The sequence below is a fragment of the Aulonocara sp. 'chitande type north' Nkhata Bay genome, linkage group LG3 (assembly GCF_057382095.1).
Source record: "Aulonocara sp. 'chitande type north' Nkhata Bay isolate Kocher_YH1m ecotype deep benthic linkage group LG3, A_spYH_male_GT1.1, whole genome shotgun sequence".
Classification (NCBI taxonomy): Eukaryota; Metazoa; Chordata; class Actinopteri; order Cichliformes; family Cichlidae; genus Aulonocara; species Aulonocara sp. 'chitande type north' Nkhata Bay.
The window spans coordinates 43662234-43677411 of NC_141346.1; the positions used below are offsets into that span (position 1 = coordinate 43662234).

At 41.0% G+C, this 15178-nt stretch overlaps 1 protein-coding gene and 1 non-coding gene across 2 annotated transcripts; one reads left to right on the forward strand and one right to left on the reverse strand.

Moving 5' to 3' along the window:
• Positions 1-218: 218 nt before the first annotated feature.
• Positions 219-11018, reverse strand: coro1b (coronin, actin binding protein, 1B). Its single transcript, XM_086282477.1, has 12 exons — positions 10868-11018; positions 10588-10738; positions 8566-8771; positions 8248-8370; positions 6464-6593; positions 3112-3293; positions 2882-3001; positions 2642-2746; positions 2391-2536; positions 2196-2253; positions 1773-2111; positions 219-1682 (listed from the first exon to the last, which is right to left on the reverse strand). The coding sequence occupies exons 3-12, from the start codon at positions 8767-8769 to the stop codon at positions 1560-1562; spliced, it is 1530 nt and encodes a 509-aa protein (XP_086138603.1). The 5' UTR covers positions 8770-8771; positions 10588-10738; positions 10868-11018; the 3' UTR covers positions 219-1559.
• Positions 11019-14958: 3940 nt separating this feature from the next.
• On the forward strand, positions 14959-15046 carry trnar-ucu (transfer RNA arginine (anticodon UCU)). The gene is given in 2 exon segments: positions 14959-14995; positions 15011-15046. It is a non-coding gene; the product is annotated as a tRNA-Arg (tRNA).
• Positions 15047-15178: the final 132 nt, after the last annotated feature.

A 15178-nucleotide genomic window follows, 5' to 3' on the forward strand; every position in this document is an offset into this window, starting at 1 on the left:
TGTGTTGTGCATTCAGAGACGCTCTCCTGCACACTTTGGTTGCAATGAATAGTAATTTGAGCTACTGTCTGGCCATTCTCCTCTGACATTTTCACCCACAGAACTGCTGCTCACTCAGTATTTTCTCATTTTCAGACCACTCTCTGTTGGTAGAATGTGATCACACATACACACCGTGATCTGACTACTTCATATGAAAAAGGCCAATTCACATAAAGTAAGAATTAATGTTTATTGAACTTTCACAATGTAGTCTGATTAAAACTGCTACTTTTTTTTTTTTTTTTTTTTTACAGTCAATGTTACATCAGTGCATAAAGAAATAAATAAAGTAATAAAGGGGTAGTCTTTATGTGGAATGTACCAATGTTATTCTACATTTGTAAGCAGAACAGATTAATAACAGATCAATGCCTCTAAATGTAAATGTCAAATGTAATAGCAAAAAACACAAAACTACACGAATCTAAAAGTGCTTTTTCATCAACACAAATACAAGCGCAAAAACGTAGAAAAGCCTCCACACTTGAACCTTTTTCTTGCTGCTACCAAATCTGGTCTGCAATCCGGAGTAGATTTGGAACAGTTTAGTCAGACTTAGCTGCACGGTCACTGTAGTGTAAGGTTGAATATTTAAAAGAAGAAAAAAAAGGTTCCCGTCCCATGCCCAGTCTGCAGGTCTTTCATATCATTGGAAGCAACAACTACAAAATGTGACATTTGCTGCTCAGATCCTGATTGGTTCTCGAGTGGTCGTGTGACACTGCGGCATTTCCGCGTGCTTCAAAAAGAAAAGAAAAAAAGAAATTCTGTGTTGTGTTTATGACAGGTTACAGTGTAACATAGTGTTATCTTTACGCTGTTCTCGTATGACAACATGAGGTACAAAATCACAAGTGTCACCTTCTCACTGATTGCAAACACTACACACAGCTACGAATACACATAAATATTCAGCTACGCTCTCATCGGCCATCATTCACACAGCTCTCGCTGCCGAGGACAGTTAACTTTACACGTGGTGTTCTATTATGGAGTAGTAAAACAAAGCACGAGTCACGCAGTGAGATAACAACCGGGGGTTTGATATGAAATCACAGTTTAGCAGCTTAATCTACCTGATTAAATAGCCCTAATGGTTACATTTGTTAGTGCGTCAGAGAGAAAAACGTACAGGAGGTACTTAATAGCTTTGCTATAGACTGTCAGCCTTCGTTAGCTCCAATATAATCCTTTTCAACACAACTTTGTGCGTCAAATTGAGGCAACTGTGCCGATGCAACTCCTTTAGGGTGCTTCGAAATTAAAGCAAAGATCAAAACTGCATTATATGCACCGTCACACAGCGGCAACGATATCCTTTACCCAGTTGTCACCCACATATTGTGGTCTTGGAAACAATAGCTGTAAGCTCCTATTTATTCACAATTAGTTGCTGCTCTACACTACATTCTTCAGCCCACACTGCTTAAGGTACTGTTGACTCTAGTAAGGCTATGGTCTATGGATTTAAGGGGAAAAAAAAAAAGCCATCTGAATGTAGTGAATCTTCCGCTTGCTCATACATCCCCATCTTCAATCCGTGCTAGCTGTCTCTCCAGCAACTCAATTCTCTGATTCTGAGCAAGCACGACGGCCCGCAGAGCTTTCATTTCTGCTAACAGCTCGCTCAACACGTCATCCTGAAAGAAGAGAGAGAGAGAGAGAGAAAAAACAAGTCAAAAATAGCTTCAAAAAATCTTAAATCAGCATCTCACTTGCTGCTGACCGACCTCTCTCTTTGGCCTATCGCCGTTTCCATCCGTCTCCCTCGTGGCCGCTGTCGGCTGTGGCGTCTCTTCTTCTGTCTCCTTGGCGGCAGAGGTAGGTGTGGACGTGGGAGCTGCTACGTTCCCTGCGGAAGGTGGGACGGCCCCGGTCCCAGAGTCCTGAGAGACGAGCTTGGGCTTGCTTCTGAGAGTGTCTCTGTGTTTGGATGGAGGAGCTGTGTAGCCACCACTCAGGGAGACCAGCAGCGGTGGCGCGTCCTGCCCCGCGATCCACTCGTCAGCCAGGAGGGCTGGCTCCAGGCCGGCTGTGTCTGGGTAAAGGTCTCCCTGGAACAGATCTGACTGGAGAGGAAATATGGAAACTTCATTAGCTATTAAAAAAAAGCAGTTTATAAAGTCCACTTTTAAAGTATGTGTGTGCCTTACCTTTCTTGGTACAGTCATAGAAATGGGTTCCACCTTCCTCTCATGAAGCTTATAAAACCTGCCGAAAAAGCAAGGACAAAGTCCCGTCTGACGTTATTCTGCATTATTCTTTCCCACTTTTAGGAGACTGGTCAGTTCCTGAAGTAGCTGTGTATTGTAGTTTTTACTAGTTACCAGTACGCATACTGTTCTTACCTGGCAATTTCACACTTATTGACATCCACACCTCTTTTACTCTGAAAGCCTGCACCCCTCTGAGGCTCTTTGCTGCTGTATAAGCTGAGGAAGTGAACGTACGGTGATTCATCAGTCACTTCAAAGTATCGGATGGTGCAGTCCCCCTGAAAGCCATGAGATTAACAACAAAAAAAACAAAACAATCACGATGATTGACGCTGCATAGAACAAGCTAAATTTCTATTTGCCACATGATGCCAAGGCTTCACCTTCCCACACAGGTAGACCATGTTTGTGTCGGGGTCATAAAAGGGCAGCAGAACTCCATTACTCGTATCCATTTCCTGTATTACCATTGGCTCTGAGAGGTCTTTCTGTAAGATAAAAGCATTTTCACATCACTAGAATGCCTACTTTAACAATCACACATGTTTTTTGTGTCTCAAACCTTTTCCATGTGTAAAATTCAGTTCACCTGCATTATACCACATGTCTAACAAGAAACTTACAGTATCCCACAAAGCCAGCTGCCTCTCGCTCATACGGCTGAAGCCTGTCGTCAGGATTTTTCCATCAGAGAGGAACACGGCTCTCATGGGCCTGGTACCATCATGGACTTTCTCTCTGACCTAGGAAAGCAGTCACAAGCTGATCACTGACGCGTTATACCAGAAATGAGAGCCGAGCCGTGCTCCACGCTTTGCTCACATCTTCACGGACAGCATGAATGTGAAATCACCTTGAGGACGGCGCCTCTTCGCGGATCGATGACTCGGAGGGCTTTGTCCTTGCAGACGGTACATATCGCACTGCCGTCCTTGTTCCAGCTGACATTGTAGATCAAGTCTGGGTGGGCGTCATCAAGCTGGTACACTAGCTCCCCCGTGCCCACGTTCCACACGCAGATCACATTATCACAGCCTACAGAGAGGGAAAGACAACATCCAAGGAAGAGGGTGTGAAGCCTGAAATTGTACAGGGCAAGGATGTGAGGATAAACAGATGCAGATGTTGCCGATGTTCCTATAAATTCATTTGCTTTTCTTGTTCGTCTTGAGAAAGTGACAGGTTATCGGTGCAGGTGTATTATGAATGCATTATGACTAGGGATGGGTACCGGTATCTGGTGCCATCATCTGACATAAACGGTAGTAACCAGACCGAAAAGCAGCGCACATTTCGGTGCTTTATTTCCTGAGCTGTGATACACTTCTAGCCAATCATTTTACGTTTCCGAGAATAGTAGGCGGGCCCAGGTACGTACGTTCTTTTAGAGCAGAGCTACAGATTAAAAAGGCGAAGCGGTCAAAAGTCTGGCTGTACTTCACAGCAAAAGATGCAAACTCAGCAGCCTGCAACAAGTGCTTTAAGCTGATACTGTGATACTGTCAAAGGAGGTAACACCTCAAATCTGATGAAACACCTGGTGACGCATAGCGGTTTTTTTTAAAAGCCGAGAAATGCGCCGTATTTGATAGCTTGCTGCGAGACCTCACACCGAGCACATCTACTGCGGGTGTGGTGCCTGTTATCGGACCCGGAGCAACATCCCCCAAAAACCCGAAGAGGAGAGTCCTGGCCCCTAGCCCTGCCAGTGTAGCAGAAATGATGACGGATGATGATGGCAGCAGCAGCCGTTCTTCTCTGCGTGAGTAACTTAACGTTGTTTGTGTGTAATTTACGTTGAGTAGGCTAACCACGTTATTACATTAATGCATGTAAGGTGAACTAGCAAACACCGTCGTAGTTACATGCGGCTGTCTTCTTGTTTGATGGCAGATGCTCCCTTCACCCTGGCCAAAAAGGCTAAAATGACCAAAGAAAAAGTGGGAAACAGCTGAACATGAGAGGTTTTTGGACAAAGTTTGTGTTTTTTCCATTGTTTAAGCACTGCTTCCAGCCAAGAGTGATACCATATATGCCCCATAGCTGCAGAAAAGGCTAACATTGTTATCTTTTTACAAAAAAACAGCTGAACATGAGAGGTTTTTGGACCAATTTTGTGTTCTCCATTCTTTAAGCACCGGTTCGAGCACCGGTTCGAGCACCGTTTAAGCACCGGCACCGTTTCAAAAGTACCAGTTTGGCACCGGTATTGGATAAAACCTAAACGATACCCATCTCTAATTATGACACCATATATCAATATATAATAACAACAGGTTAGGGCGATGCTAAATTGAACAACAGTGTGAATGGATGTCTGTCTCTGTGTTAGCCCTGTGACAGATACTACCTACACACACTACCTCAGTATGTCATTAACTTTATCAAAGTAAATATTGGTAAAGTGAACTCGCGGTGAGACAAGCAAAGAAGCAAAGTATTAACTGATCTGACACATTAAAACTGAATAATAATGACAATACACACACAATAGCACAATGCAGTGAACAAATCCCTTTTGCATCTTTAAAGGAATTCCCCGATAGTTTAAAGTTGCTTAATCGAAACACCATCCGTGCCGTTTTCAGCGTATTGTATCACGGCTCGCTCTGTGATTCCAAACTGGGCTTTTCTGCCTTCTCCCTGATATGTTCTGCATCAAGTCTCAACTTCTAATTACATGTGTCGTACATGGAGTGTGTCCTATAAATGGTTGAATCCGTCTTGCTGGTGTAGTTACTTTTCTCCATCAGTGGCAATGTCACAAACAATCACATCATTTCCTGCCTAATTTTGAACAAGTCATTGTTGTTGATCTTTCACATAAAAGATTCATTTATTTGTGTTGTTAGTTTAAAGAAGATGTAGCTAGAGTGGAAAGACGAGTCGATTCCTTGCACTTCAGGCCAATATTTTAATTGAAATGGAGTGAGAGCAGTGGAGCTGTTTGCTGGGAGTCGATCTGTGACATGATGTCAGTACCTCAATATTCTTTTTTGATTCATTCCCCTTTACAGTACAATTAATGATAGCCTGGTAGCAAATATTGATGTTCATTTAAACAAGCAGTTGCACTTAAACATGTTTCCCCTATCAATGTTATTCAACTGATTGAGTCCTTGCAGTGGATCCCAAAAGGAATATGACAAAGTGAACAATTAACAGAGCCACTTCACTGACACGATCAAGAATCAAATAATTATGATAACTGTACACAGATAACATAATACACTGTATTTGATGCTATATCACGATACCAGCAGTTAATGTGAGTGATTTGAAAGTGTTATATAATTGAATACAATTCTAATCTCACTCCATTATGGAAATTTAGCACAGTATAACTGTGTTGTTGTGTTGCCTTTCTCCTCGCTAACGCTAACTTATACTGAGGAGCAACAACGCCTGCAGAGCTGCTTAAAAAAGCTGGTGGTAAAATAATGCAGCGTGAACAATATGCACTCTTCTCAGTATGCATTAACATAAGTGGGCAGCTTACATTCTTACACTGCCATGAGGATCCCGCAGGCCAAACATTACTTTATGTGCTTGTGCGTATAGTAGTGCCTCCTTTGCGTAGGCTACATTTCCAATGGAAACCAGCTCTGGCAGCTTTTCAGCAAAGTGTAATTATTTTTCAGGTTAATCACATGCTGTGAGTTGCCTAGGAGGGAAATCCTACTCCATACTTGTATTATGCAGCAGTATTTGAACTGGCTGTCACTGAACACCAACATAGTAAGACAGGAGCTGCTCCTCAACTCTCACTGTTTACAAATGGACGGGTGTATGTCACTTTTATCTGGATAATGAGGAATGTTTAGCACGGGGAAGCTACGCCTCGAGTTTCACTGTCACCATATTTGGAGTTTGTTAAAAGGTAAAATGATCCCTGGATGTTTATTACAAGGCAAAGGTTACCTTAATTCACCATATAAAACTCAAGTACAATACATTTCCAGTGTGCAAACACAAGCCCTTTGTTTTAGTTCACTTTTTTATGGAAATATATGTAAAGCAACATACAAACTACACCAGCCTGCTTCCACAGTGGCGCAGTTTAATGTTTAGACCATGTTCTCTACACAACACACTTAAAAAACACACCAGTCATAGCCAGTTATCACTGTTATTTTCCACAGATGTGAACCATGTTTGGTTATAGGAGAACAATGGGAGCACTACAATGCTACAGATGGTCCTACCTGCAGTTAGGAGGATATTGAAGGCAGTTGGGTGCCAAGCCAGGAGTCCCACTCGTTTACTGTGTCCCTCAAGGGTCACAGTGGCATCAGTCATTGGACTTGTGAGCCCACCATCTGGGATCTGCCACACCTTCAACATAAAGCAGACATATATATGTGTGTCGTATAATTTTTACAGTTTTCCTGACATATTATTAACCTTACTGCTATCAGAGCCTTCATTCCCCTCACCATCTCCCTCCTAAACAGTTGAACTGTCACACTGCTAGACAGCAACAGCAATTTATGCACACTCTGTGGTATCATTTCTGCAATCCTGCATTTTCTGTATATAAGATTTAGATTGGTTATTTTATTGCCAGTTTATACATATATGTATGTGTATATATAGACAGACAGACAGATAGATAGATAGATAGACAGATAGATTAGTGCTGTCAGCGTTAATCTCGTTAAAATGACTGTAACGTCACAACCGCAATAACGAGGCAAATCTCTGTTAGCGAGTGCATTGGGCTGCATGGCGCTAACACGTTAACAATCTAGCCGTGCTAACGTGTTGACGCCATGCAGCCCCACGCACACGGCAATCCGCGCTAACTCGCTAATGTCATTTTAACAAGAATAACGCAGACAGCACTTGGAGTACATCATCATTTCTTCATCCAAATTTACTCAATACCACATTTATTTTTACCTGTTAAATATAAAGCTACAGCCAAGACATGATTGGCTTTGTTTAATAGTAAGGCTGTTAGAAGGAAAAAAACAGCCAGCTAAGCTAGTCCTGCACAATACACCTTTTAAAAGATTAAAAAAGCTCTGACATTTTAGGAAGTGACCTTTGAAGTAGCTCCATAGCTTAATTTGCTACGTTTGGTCAGAGCTAGCCTAGCTACTACCCAATTATCGATATCAACTAAATATGCATTTAGGTTCTCTTTCAACATTTCAGATTTTTATTAGTTAATATATATTTGTATTTTTTTAAAACAGTATCTATATCCCAGTATAGCTTTTTAGTAGTATCAAAAGTGATTTACTTTCTGTTAAAAAATGGTAAGGTGTGCCTGAAGAAAAGACTATGGGTGCTCGTCAATCATTTATCTGGAATCAGTGACATTCTTTTAACCCCCCTCCTCGCCCAGCCGTGTCTAACAGCTGAGGAATGCCAACTTGTTTCACAGAGACCTCGCCGTAAGTTTACACAGCTGTGATCAGAGAAACAATATTACCTACACCTAAAAAATGCTGCAAACCAAGCACGCACCCCTGGCAGTCGTCTCCTTCAGCTGAACAATCACTGTTTAAAAAAAAAAAAAGCTCTGGAATTTCTTGGATGACTTGACAAAGCACCTAAAGTGTTGATCCAGGCTCCAACCTAACCTCAGAAATGACACGACCTCTGTCCCCACACCACACACTACAGGAAACCCTCATATGTTTTGTATTCACACCAGCACTGGCATTATGGACGGACCCAGGGCACCAAAGACCTCTCAACTGAATTCTACTGACATAATTTTACAATTATAAGTAAAATTAAGTCATACAATATGATAAAGAAAGTGTTAAATACACAATGTTAATTATTATAGTAGTTTGAAGCACACTCAAGGTCTGCACCCTGAAGTCTGATGTGTTTTCATTAGCAGCAGAAAAAGGACCAACACAGCTTTAGTGGGTTAAGGTTGTGGCGGGTTTGATGCCTACGGACGTCAGATTACAGATAACTTGACCACAAACCACCAGCACAGAACTTCTACAAGGTTTGAAAATTTTACCTTCACCGTGCAATCTTCTGAGGCACTTGCAATGACATTGTCATCATGAGGACTCCACTGGATGTCCAACACTGGTGCTGCATGACCACAGACTGTGGGACAGGACTGGTCGATTCTTCCACTCTGTAGAGAAAAACAGAGTGTTTCAACCATTAATGCATTATCCAGTCCTGCTAATGGTCTCGTAAGTGTAGAAAGTACTTTAGTCAGGCATGCAGCAGGCTGTTAAAAAGTTGGTGACATAATGCTTTTAGTAGGAGAGTGGAAGAAACATCGATCTACTGTTTATCTGATACTCTGTAATGTAGGAGACTGAACCTTGCTGACTGGAACCACGAGGAAGGCCCCTCCTCCACCCGCTTCAATGATAACAGCAATGAATTTGGGGTTGACTGCACAGAGTGGACTGTCCCACGTCACCCGGGACACTCTGACATCATCGATGCAGTGCTCGGCTTTCCACGCCTGGGCGAAAACATGGCGGAATTTGCTCTGCCTGACCACACCTCGCCGGAAAGACATACCTGAGGAGATTAAGATTACACAGAGGAACAGTTACAATTCAGCAACCTTAAATGGACAGATGCTGCTGAATGACAGTAAATTATTAACTCATCAGCTGAAAAGTAAAAAGCTTCTGTCAGCAAACAGTAATCAAATAAGCAGGATAATTATTAACCAAACAGCCAATAAGCTTGAAAAATAAATTCTGGTTTAATCATTTGGACTGTGAAAAAAAATGATATTTTCCCCAGTAAAATATGGCTAAAATGAAATATTGTAACCTTTTAAAATGGACTATATCTTATTTAAAATGCATGTTAACTAAAACAAGCAACAATACATGTCTTCTTTATCTACTCAGATCTCCATTTTTCAGTATATTTTATGACGGAAAATAGACCTTGACTGTTACAGGATTTTTAAGAACGATACACATACCGATAATATTATTGGTCCTTGATAAGTTCACGATAGTTTAAAAATATTCTTTTGTATATAGTCAGTAAGTACTTTACCGTTTTTGTGTTTTCACTTCTAGTTAAGCTGTAGAGTGCCCACTGGTGGACAAAATAGGCAACATCAGCACTCATAGCACAGTTGAAGGGTGTTTCTCTCATCTCTTCTTTACTTTTTAAATTTTCATTTATGGCCTGATATAAATGTTGATACTGATATATCAGCAAATATCTGATATCAGCTCTCAGCAATATATAATTAAGCTCCAGTGAAAATAATAAGAATTTGCCATATTTAGGACAATTAAATGGACAATTATAACACCCCACTGTATACCTCCGAAAATATAATGCTGTTATATGCATATTGCATATTTAATTGTCTGCATATATCATATATATTTTATTCTGTATATATGGTAGTTATTTACTGTCATCTGCTTGGCTCTCTTTTTGCACAAATGTGGGACAAGTACTACAACTAATGAATGTGCAATGACAATAAAGTGTTAAAACTTAAAAATAAAGATCCTGTTCTTTTAAGTTGAGTGTCACATAACAAAACAGATTCTTTTTGTTTTTATGAGTTACCAAGAAACACTTAGTTACACTTTCCCACTTGGGATGGGGAAAATATTTGGAATTGCATAGAAATAAAAACTGGCTGAGTATGCATGCTTTATTAAAACTGTAGTCTTAGTCTTTTGAATCCCCAAACTCTGCACTAATGCTGCTAATGTTGCTGTACAGCTGGTTTAGTAAATCCTCACCATCTTCATATGGTCAGTGAAAAAAACAAGCAAACAAAAAGAAGGGGCAGCCAGGACAGCGGACAAATTCTTTCATACTGGGAGCCTGCCCTGAAAAGTACAGTCAGGCTTCAGTGGACAAAAGGGCATGATCCGCCTGAAACCAAAACATGCCGTGCAGGGAGGAGAAGGGGGTTGGGCAGTCATAGCTGCTGTGAGAGGAGGCAGTAACTCTATATGCCATATACCAATGGTCAAAGCAAACGGCATATCAGCAGGTATGAAGCCTACAGAGGGCTCCAGCGTGAGGATAAAACCGCCCCAAATCCAGTTCGCTGGATTCCACTACGTCCAGTCTGCGTTTAAACCTGTGTTATTAAACAGCGCGATCTTACTGCACGATAATGTTCATTTCTATATATACCCATTTAGTAAATATGCTGCATCCTTGCACCATTTCTCTATGTGTTCCCATTGTCTGCTCACAATAGGAGGTGAGGAGACAGCAGTTGTTTTTTTCTTCTTTTTTTGCAAAGAAACAAATGCAGACATGAGCAACAAAGGACCCGTTTTAGATAGTCCCACAATGACACATCTCGCGTTATTATTTTCCAGTCCAAAAGCGCACATACCTGCGGTTTTTGAGAGACCTCTCTTAATTGGAAGAAGGATCACCAAAGACTCGGGCGTGACAAGAAGAGGCCAATAAAATAATCCGCCGCCAACAGCAGTAACTTAATCCTCTCCTGTGTCCAGACAAGCGTTCACGTAGATTGCGCAGACCTATAACAAAAACGTGCTCATTAGAGGGGGGCAAATCCGATTTATTTATTTATTTATTAACCCAATTCTCAGCTGTCTTCTCGTTAGTTTGCTAGGAATTGCGCCTGTCTGCTGTGGCAGAGGTCTAACCTGACAGAGCATGTCCCGCGCTCATAAAGCCACGCTAAAAAGAGCCCGGCTGCCGGTGATGGTGGAGGGAGAGATGCGGACACCGCTTGTCCCCGTCTCCCTTTACAAACGACTGTTTTGAAGCGACGACTCGAGCAGAATCCCAGACACTTCCGCTCAAGGCAGGATGTGTCAAAGACACGCAGGAGTAAAGAGAGATATCCTCCGTCTACGTCTACATTCCCGTCGGCCAGACCGGATATGTACTACATAGACCTAAAAACGGAAAACAGACCGCTATTACGGGTACGCTGTTAGCTCAAACTATCAGCAAACCTCAGTTGAAGCCATTAGCATTTGAGCACTTAACTTTTAATTAGGGCTTTAAATGTGGAGTAATATATCAATTTTGGGGTTTCAAAACCTAATCGACTGTTTCTCGGAGGATTTATGCGTGTTCCCAAACTGATATCTGAACTCAAATTTAGATGAAGATGATTTGAAATGATAATGATGACAATTAACAATTTTAAAACCTTTTGCTGACATCCGGCCTTTTAAAAAATCGTTATACGCAGAGGGTTTTTTAAATAGTCTTTGTGCTCACTACTCAGAGCTGTGTCTCGTGTTGTGGTAGCACCTTATAATACAGTGCAATTGTAATACAATATGGCGTAATTTCCAAATCTTTGTCATTATTCTAAATTTAAAGTGTAAGGGCTAATGTACAGAAAAATGAGAGAGTAAGAACTTGAAGTTTTAAAGGAAATGTGCATTTATTTATTCATCCTAACCCCCCCCCTTTACATTGCAATTGCCCATTATACACATATATACTGTACATACTGGAATACACTTATTGTATTCCGCTTATTCTTGGCTTATTAATATTATTTTATTTGTATTTTTAGCTGAACATTATTCAGAAAGATATATTTAAAAGATTATTGGAGTATAATTAAAGTATAATGTCTTAAGTCAATTAAAACAAATGTAAGGAGCACTAAGGTGTTGAATAAAATGTCAAAGAAATAAATTCATGATTTATTTGTTCCATCAATTAAATATACATTTTCCCACTCATTCCCAGACAGGACTTATAACACATTCTACTAACATCCAAGCTGCACATGAGACCTATCACACCAAAGGTGTGAGCAAATAGCGCTACACTGCAAACCCAATCTAGAGATACTGCAATCAATTTACCTATGGGCATGCACTGCAAACAATTTGGACCTCTGCACAGCTGGGAAGCAGCGCTATGACCTGCAACCTGGGTTTATAAAGGAAGTGGCACAAACAAATAAACGGAAAAAAAGAAAAAGAGAGAGGTTAGTTCGTCCTTACAAGACTCACTCTCAATCATTCATAACAGCCCTTACGGCTGGACGGACTAACCAATACAAAGTTACAAATCAACCAAAAGAACAACAAAAGGACAGCAGAAGCAGCACAACAACAGCTGCAAAACACAAACAAGATTATCGATTATTGACCCGACAATGAGTTGAAAAGGGAACACACTTGAAATTTTATTTATTTATAGTCTATTGTGGCCATTTAAATGGGTTTGAATGCTGTCCAGCAGTCTTCCTTATCGAGCCAAGTTGGCTACACCCACCTCATGTTCTTGGTCCCCATAAGAATCCAAATGGGGCACACTCTCACCTGTGAGACTTGACATCCCTTCCTTTAACACCACAGAATCACCATCTCCCTCTTCTGTAAACATCTGTTCCACTTTATCATTTATCAGAGGAATTCAAATCTCTCTGAACCCTTTGCATTTCTAACCGTCGCTGCACAACATCATATCCAGCAAAAGCAGCAAACTGCCAGGTCAGACTTGTTACACAAACAAACGAACACAAAACTTTCGGCTGTTCTCTTAATTACAAAGGTTTGCCACAACGAATTCCACATATTTATCAGAGTTTTACGCCAGATGCCGTTCCTGTAGACACTCCAAAGGAATTCATGTCCAACCCCGGGGCCCATTAGTTAAAAAAAAAACACGGAATAATTTATATGTTTTAATAAGTATTTTAAAAATGCATTTGAAAATATGGCTTTAATTTGTAAACATTGCACTCTAAAATTGTTGAAATAATAACATTTTTTTTTAAAGCCCCCAAACAATCTTAAATAATCAGGCCTCATATCATCTCAAAGACCTCATAGTACCATATCACCCCAGCAGAGCACTTCGCTCTCAGAGTGCTGGTTTACTCGTAATTCCTACACTATTTAAAAGTAGAATGGTAGGTAAAGTGTTCGCTTTCAGGCCCCTCTTCTGTGGAACCAGCTCCTAGTCTGGAGACAGACACCCTCTCTGCTTTCAAGATCAGTCTTGAAATTTCCTTGGTGATAAAGCATATAATTAGGGCTGGATCAGGTGACCCTGAATCCTCCCTTAGTTACACTGCAATAGGTGTAGCCTTCTGGGGCTTCCCATGATGCATTGTTTCTTCTTCACTAACCTTTTTTCACTCATTATGTGTTTATAAACCAATTTCTCAATTTAATCGTTAGTTATTATTCATCTCTGGCTTCACAGCGTGTCCTTGTCCATTCTCCCTCCTTTCACCCCCAACCAGTCAGGCAAAGAGCTGCACCTATCTCAGCCTGGTTCTTCCAGAGGTGTCTTCCTGTTAAAAGGGAGTTTTTCCTTCCCCCTGTCAGGAGGTGCTTGCTGATAACGACTCATCTGATTGTTGGGGTATTTTATCTTCTTGATGCACGCTCAATTATCCAGGTAAGTAAATCCCCAAAAGGTTGATTCTGTTCATCTGGATGTAAAGTTTTTAGTGGGAGAAATGTTTCCTCACTCATCCAAGTGACTTCTTTAGTCTCAGCTGACTGCAGGTTTCCCCAATCTACATTTGCATAATGACTGAAACCAGCCCACTGAAGGAACAATGGGCTGACCTCCGAGCCTATTGCCCAAGGATCGGGCCCCAGACACAAACAGAGTAATATAGTATTAAGTGCCAAGAGGATTGCCATGATTTATTTATCTGGGAAACCAAACAACCTCTAGCGAAGCCAATATCACAACACAGAAGAGCTACCTTGTCAGACCAGGACTCTGCAGTCTATTTACACCTACAGGCCAGTGGACACTCTTTCAATGATGAGGATGCACACATCCTGGACAGGGAGGAACGCTGGTTTGAGTGGGGAATCAAGGAGAGCATTTATGTGAAAATGGAAAGCCATCTCTGAATCGAGGAGGCGGGCATCTTTCACCATCTTCCAATGCTGTGATTGCAGCCATTCCCCAAATCTGTGAATGGTACTCATGGCCATTGATCAGTGGTCTTTGATCAGTAGTTGTTGATCAATGGTCATGAGAATCTGCATATTAATGATCAAGGAACTGACCTCCAAGCCCACTGTTCCTTCAGTGGTGCTAGTTTCAGTAATTGTGCAAATGCACTGTTTATAAAATTGGGGAAACCTGCAGTCAGCTGAGACTGAAGAAGTCACTTGGATGAGTGAGGAAACATTTCTCCCACTGAAAACGCTACGTCCAGATGAACAGAATCAACCTTTTGGTGAAGCCGTACTTTAGTAGAATTAGAGATTGCATTTAACAGATCTTGTCATTATTTGCAAATAAAGTACAGAGATTTTTATTTGTGTTTGTCAAAGTAAATTTGGTTAAAATCCAGTGGCTTCTCATTGTCACCAGAAATTGTGGTGGTTTTTGAGGGTTATTCAGGTTAATGCAGCATTGTAGCGCCATCCAGTGTTTGATATACCATATTGACGCACAGAGATCATTTTCTTTTTAAAAATCCCAGGTGTTTCCCTAGGTTCCCCACATGCAGAGAAGGCATAAAAATCTAAAAACATGATAAAATATGAAAAAAGAAAGCCCTCTCTAAAACGATAGGGTGAAAATGAACGTTTATTGCTTGGTATTGTCTGAAAGGATGTTTCAATTCTGAAGTAAGGGCTCAGTTTCACATTATTTATACACAATGTACGCTATATTACAATATTCACAACCCCAGAAATCACAATCTAAAACCTTTGACAATATCACCCCCGAGTTCGACCTATTTACACTATAAATACCATAGTGTTCAACATGTGCAACAGGTGGCTCCGTGGCGCAATGGATAGCGCATTGGACTTCTAGGCATAGATGCAGACATTCAAAGGTTGTGGGTTCGAGTCCCACCGGAGTCGCATTTTTGTACTTCTTCTGGAAAACTTCGGCCATGTTTATAGTCACCTGTATTACATACCACTACATGTCACGAGTGTCAAGCGATTACAAAACAGTGATTGTAATTATTAAAAAATCGCAATGTTTTATTG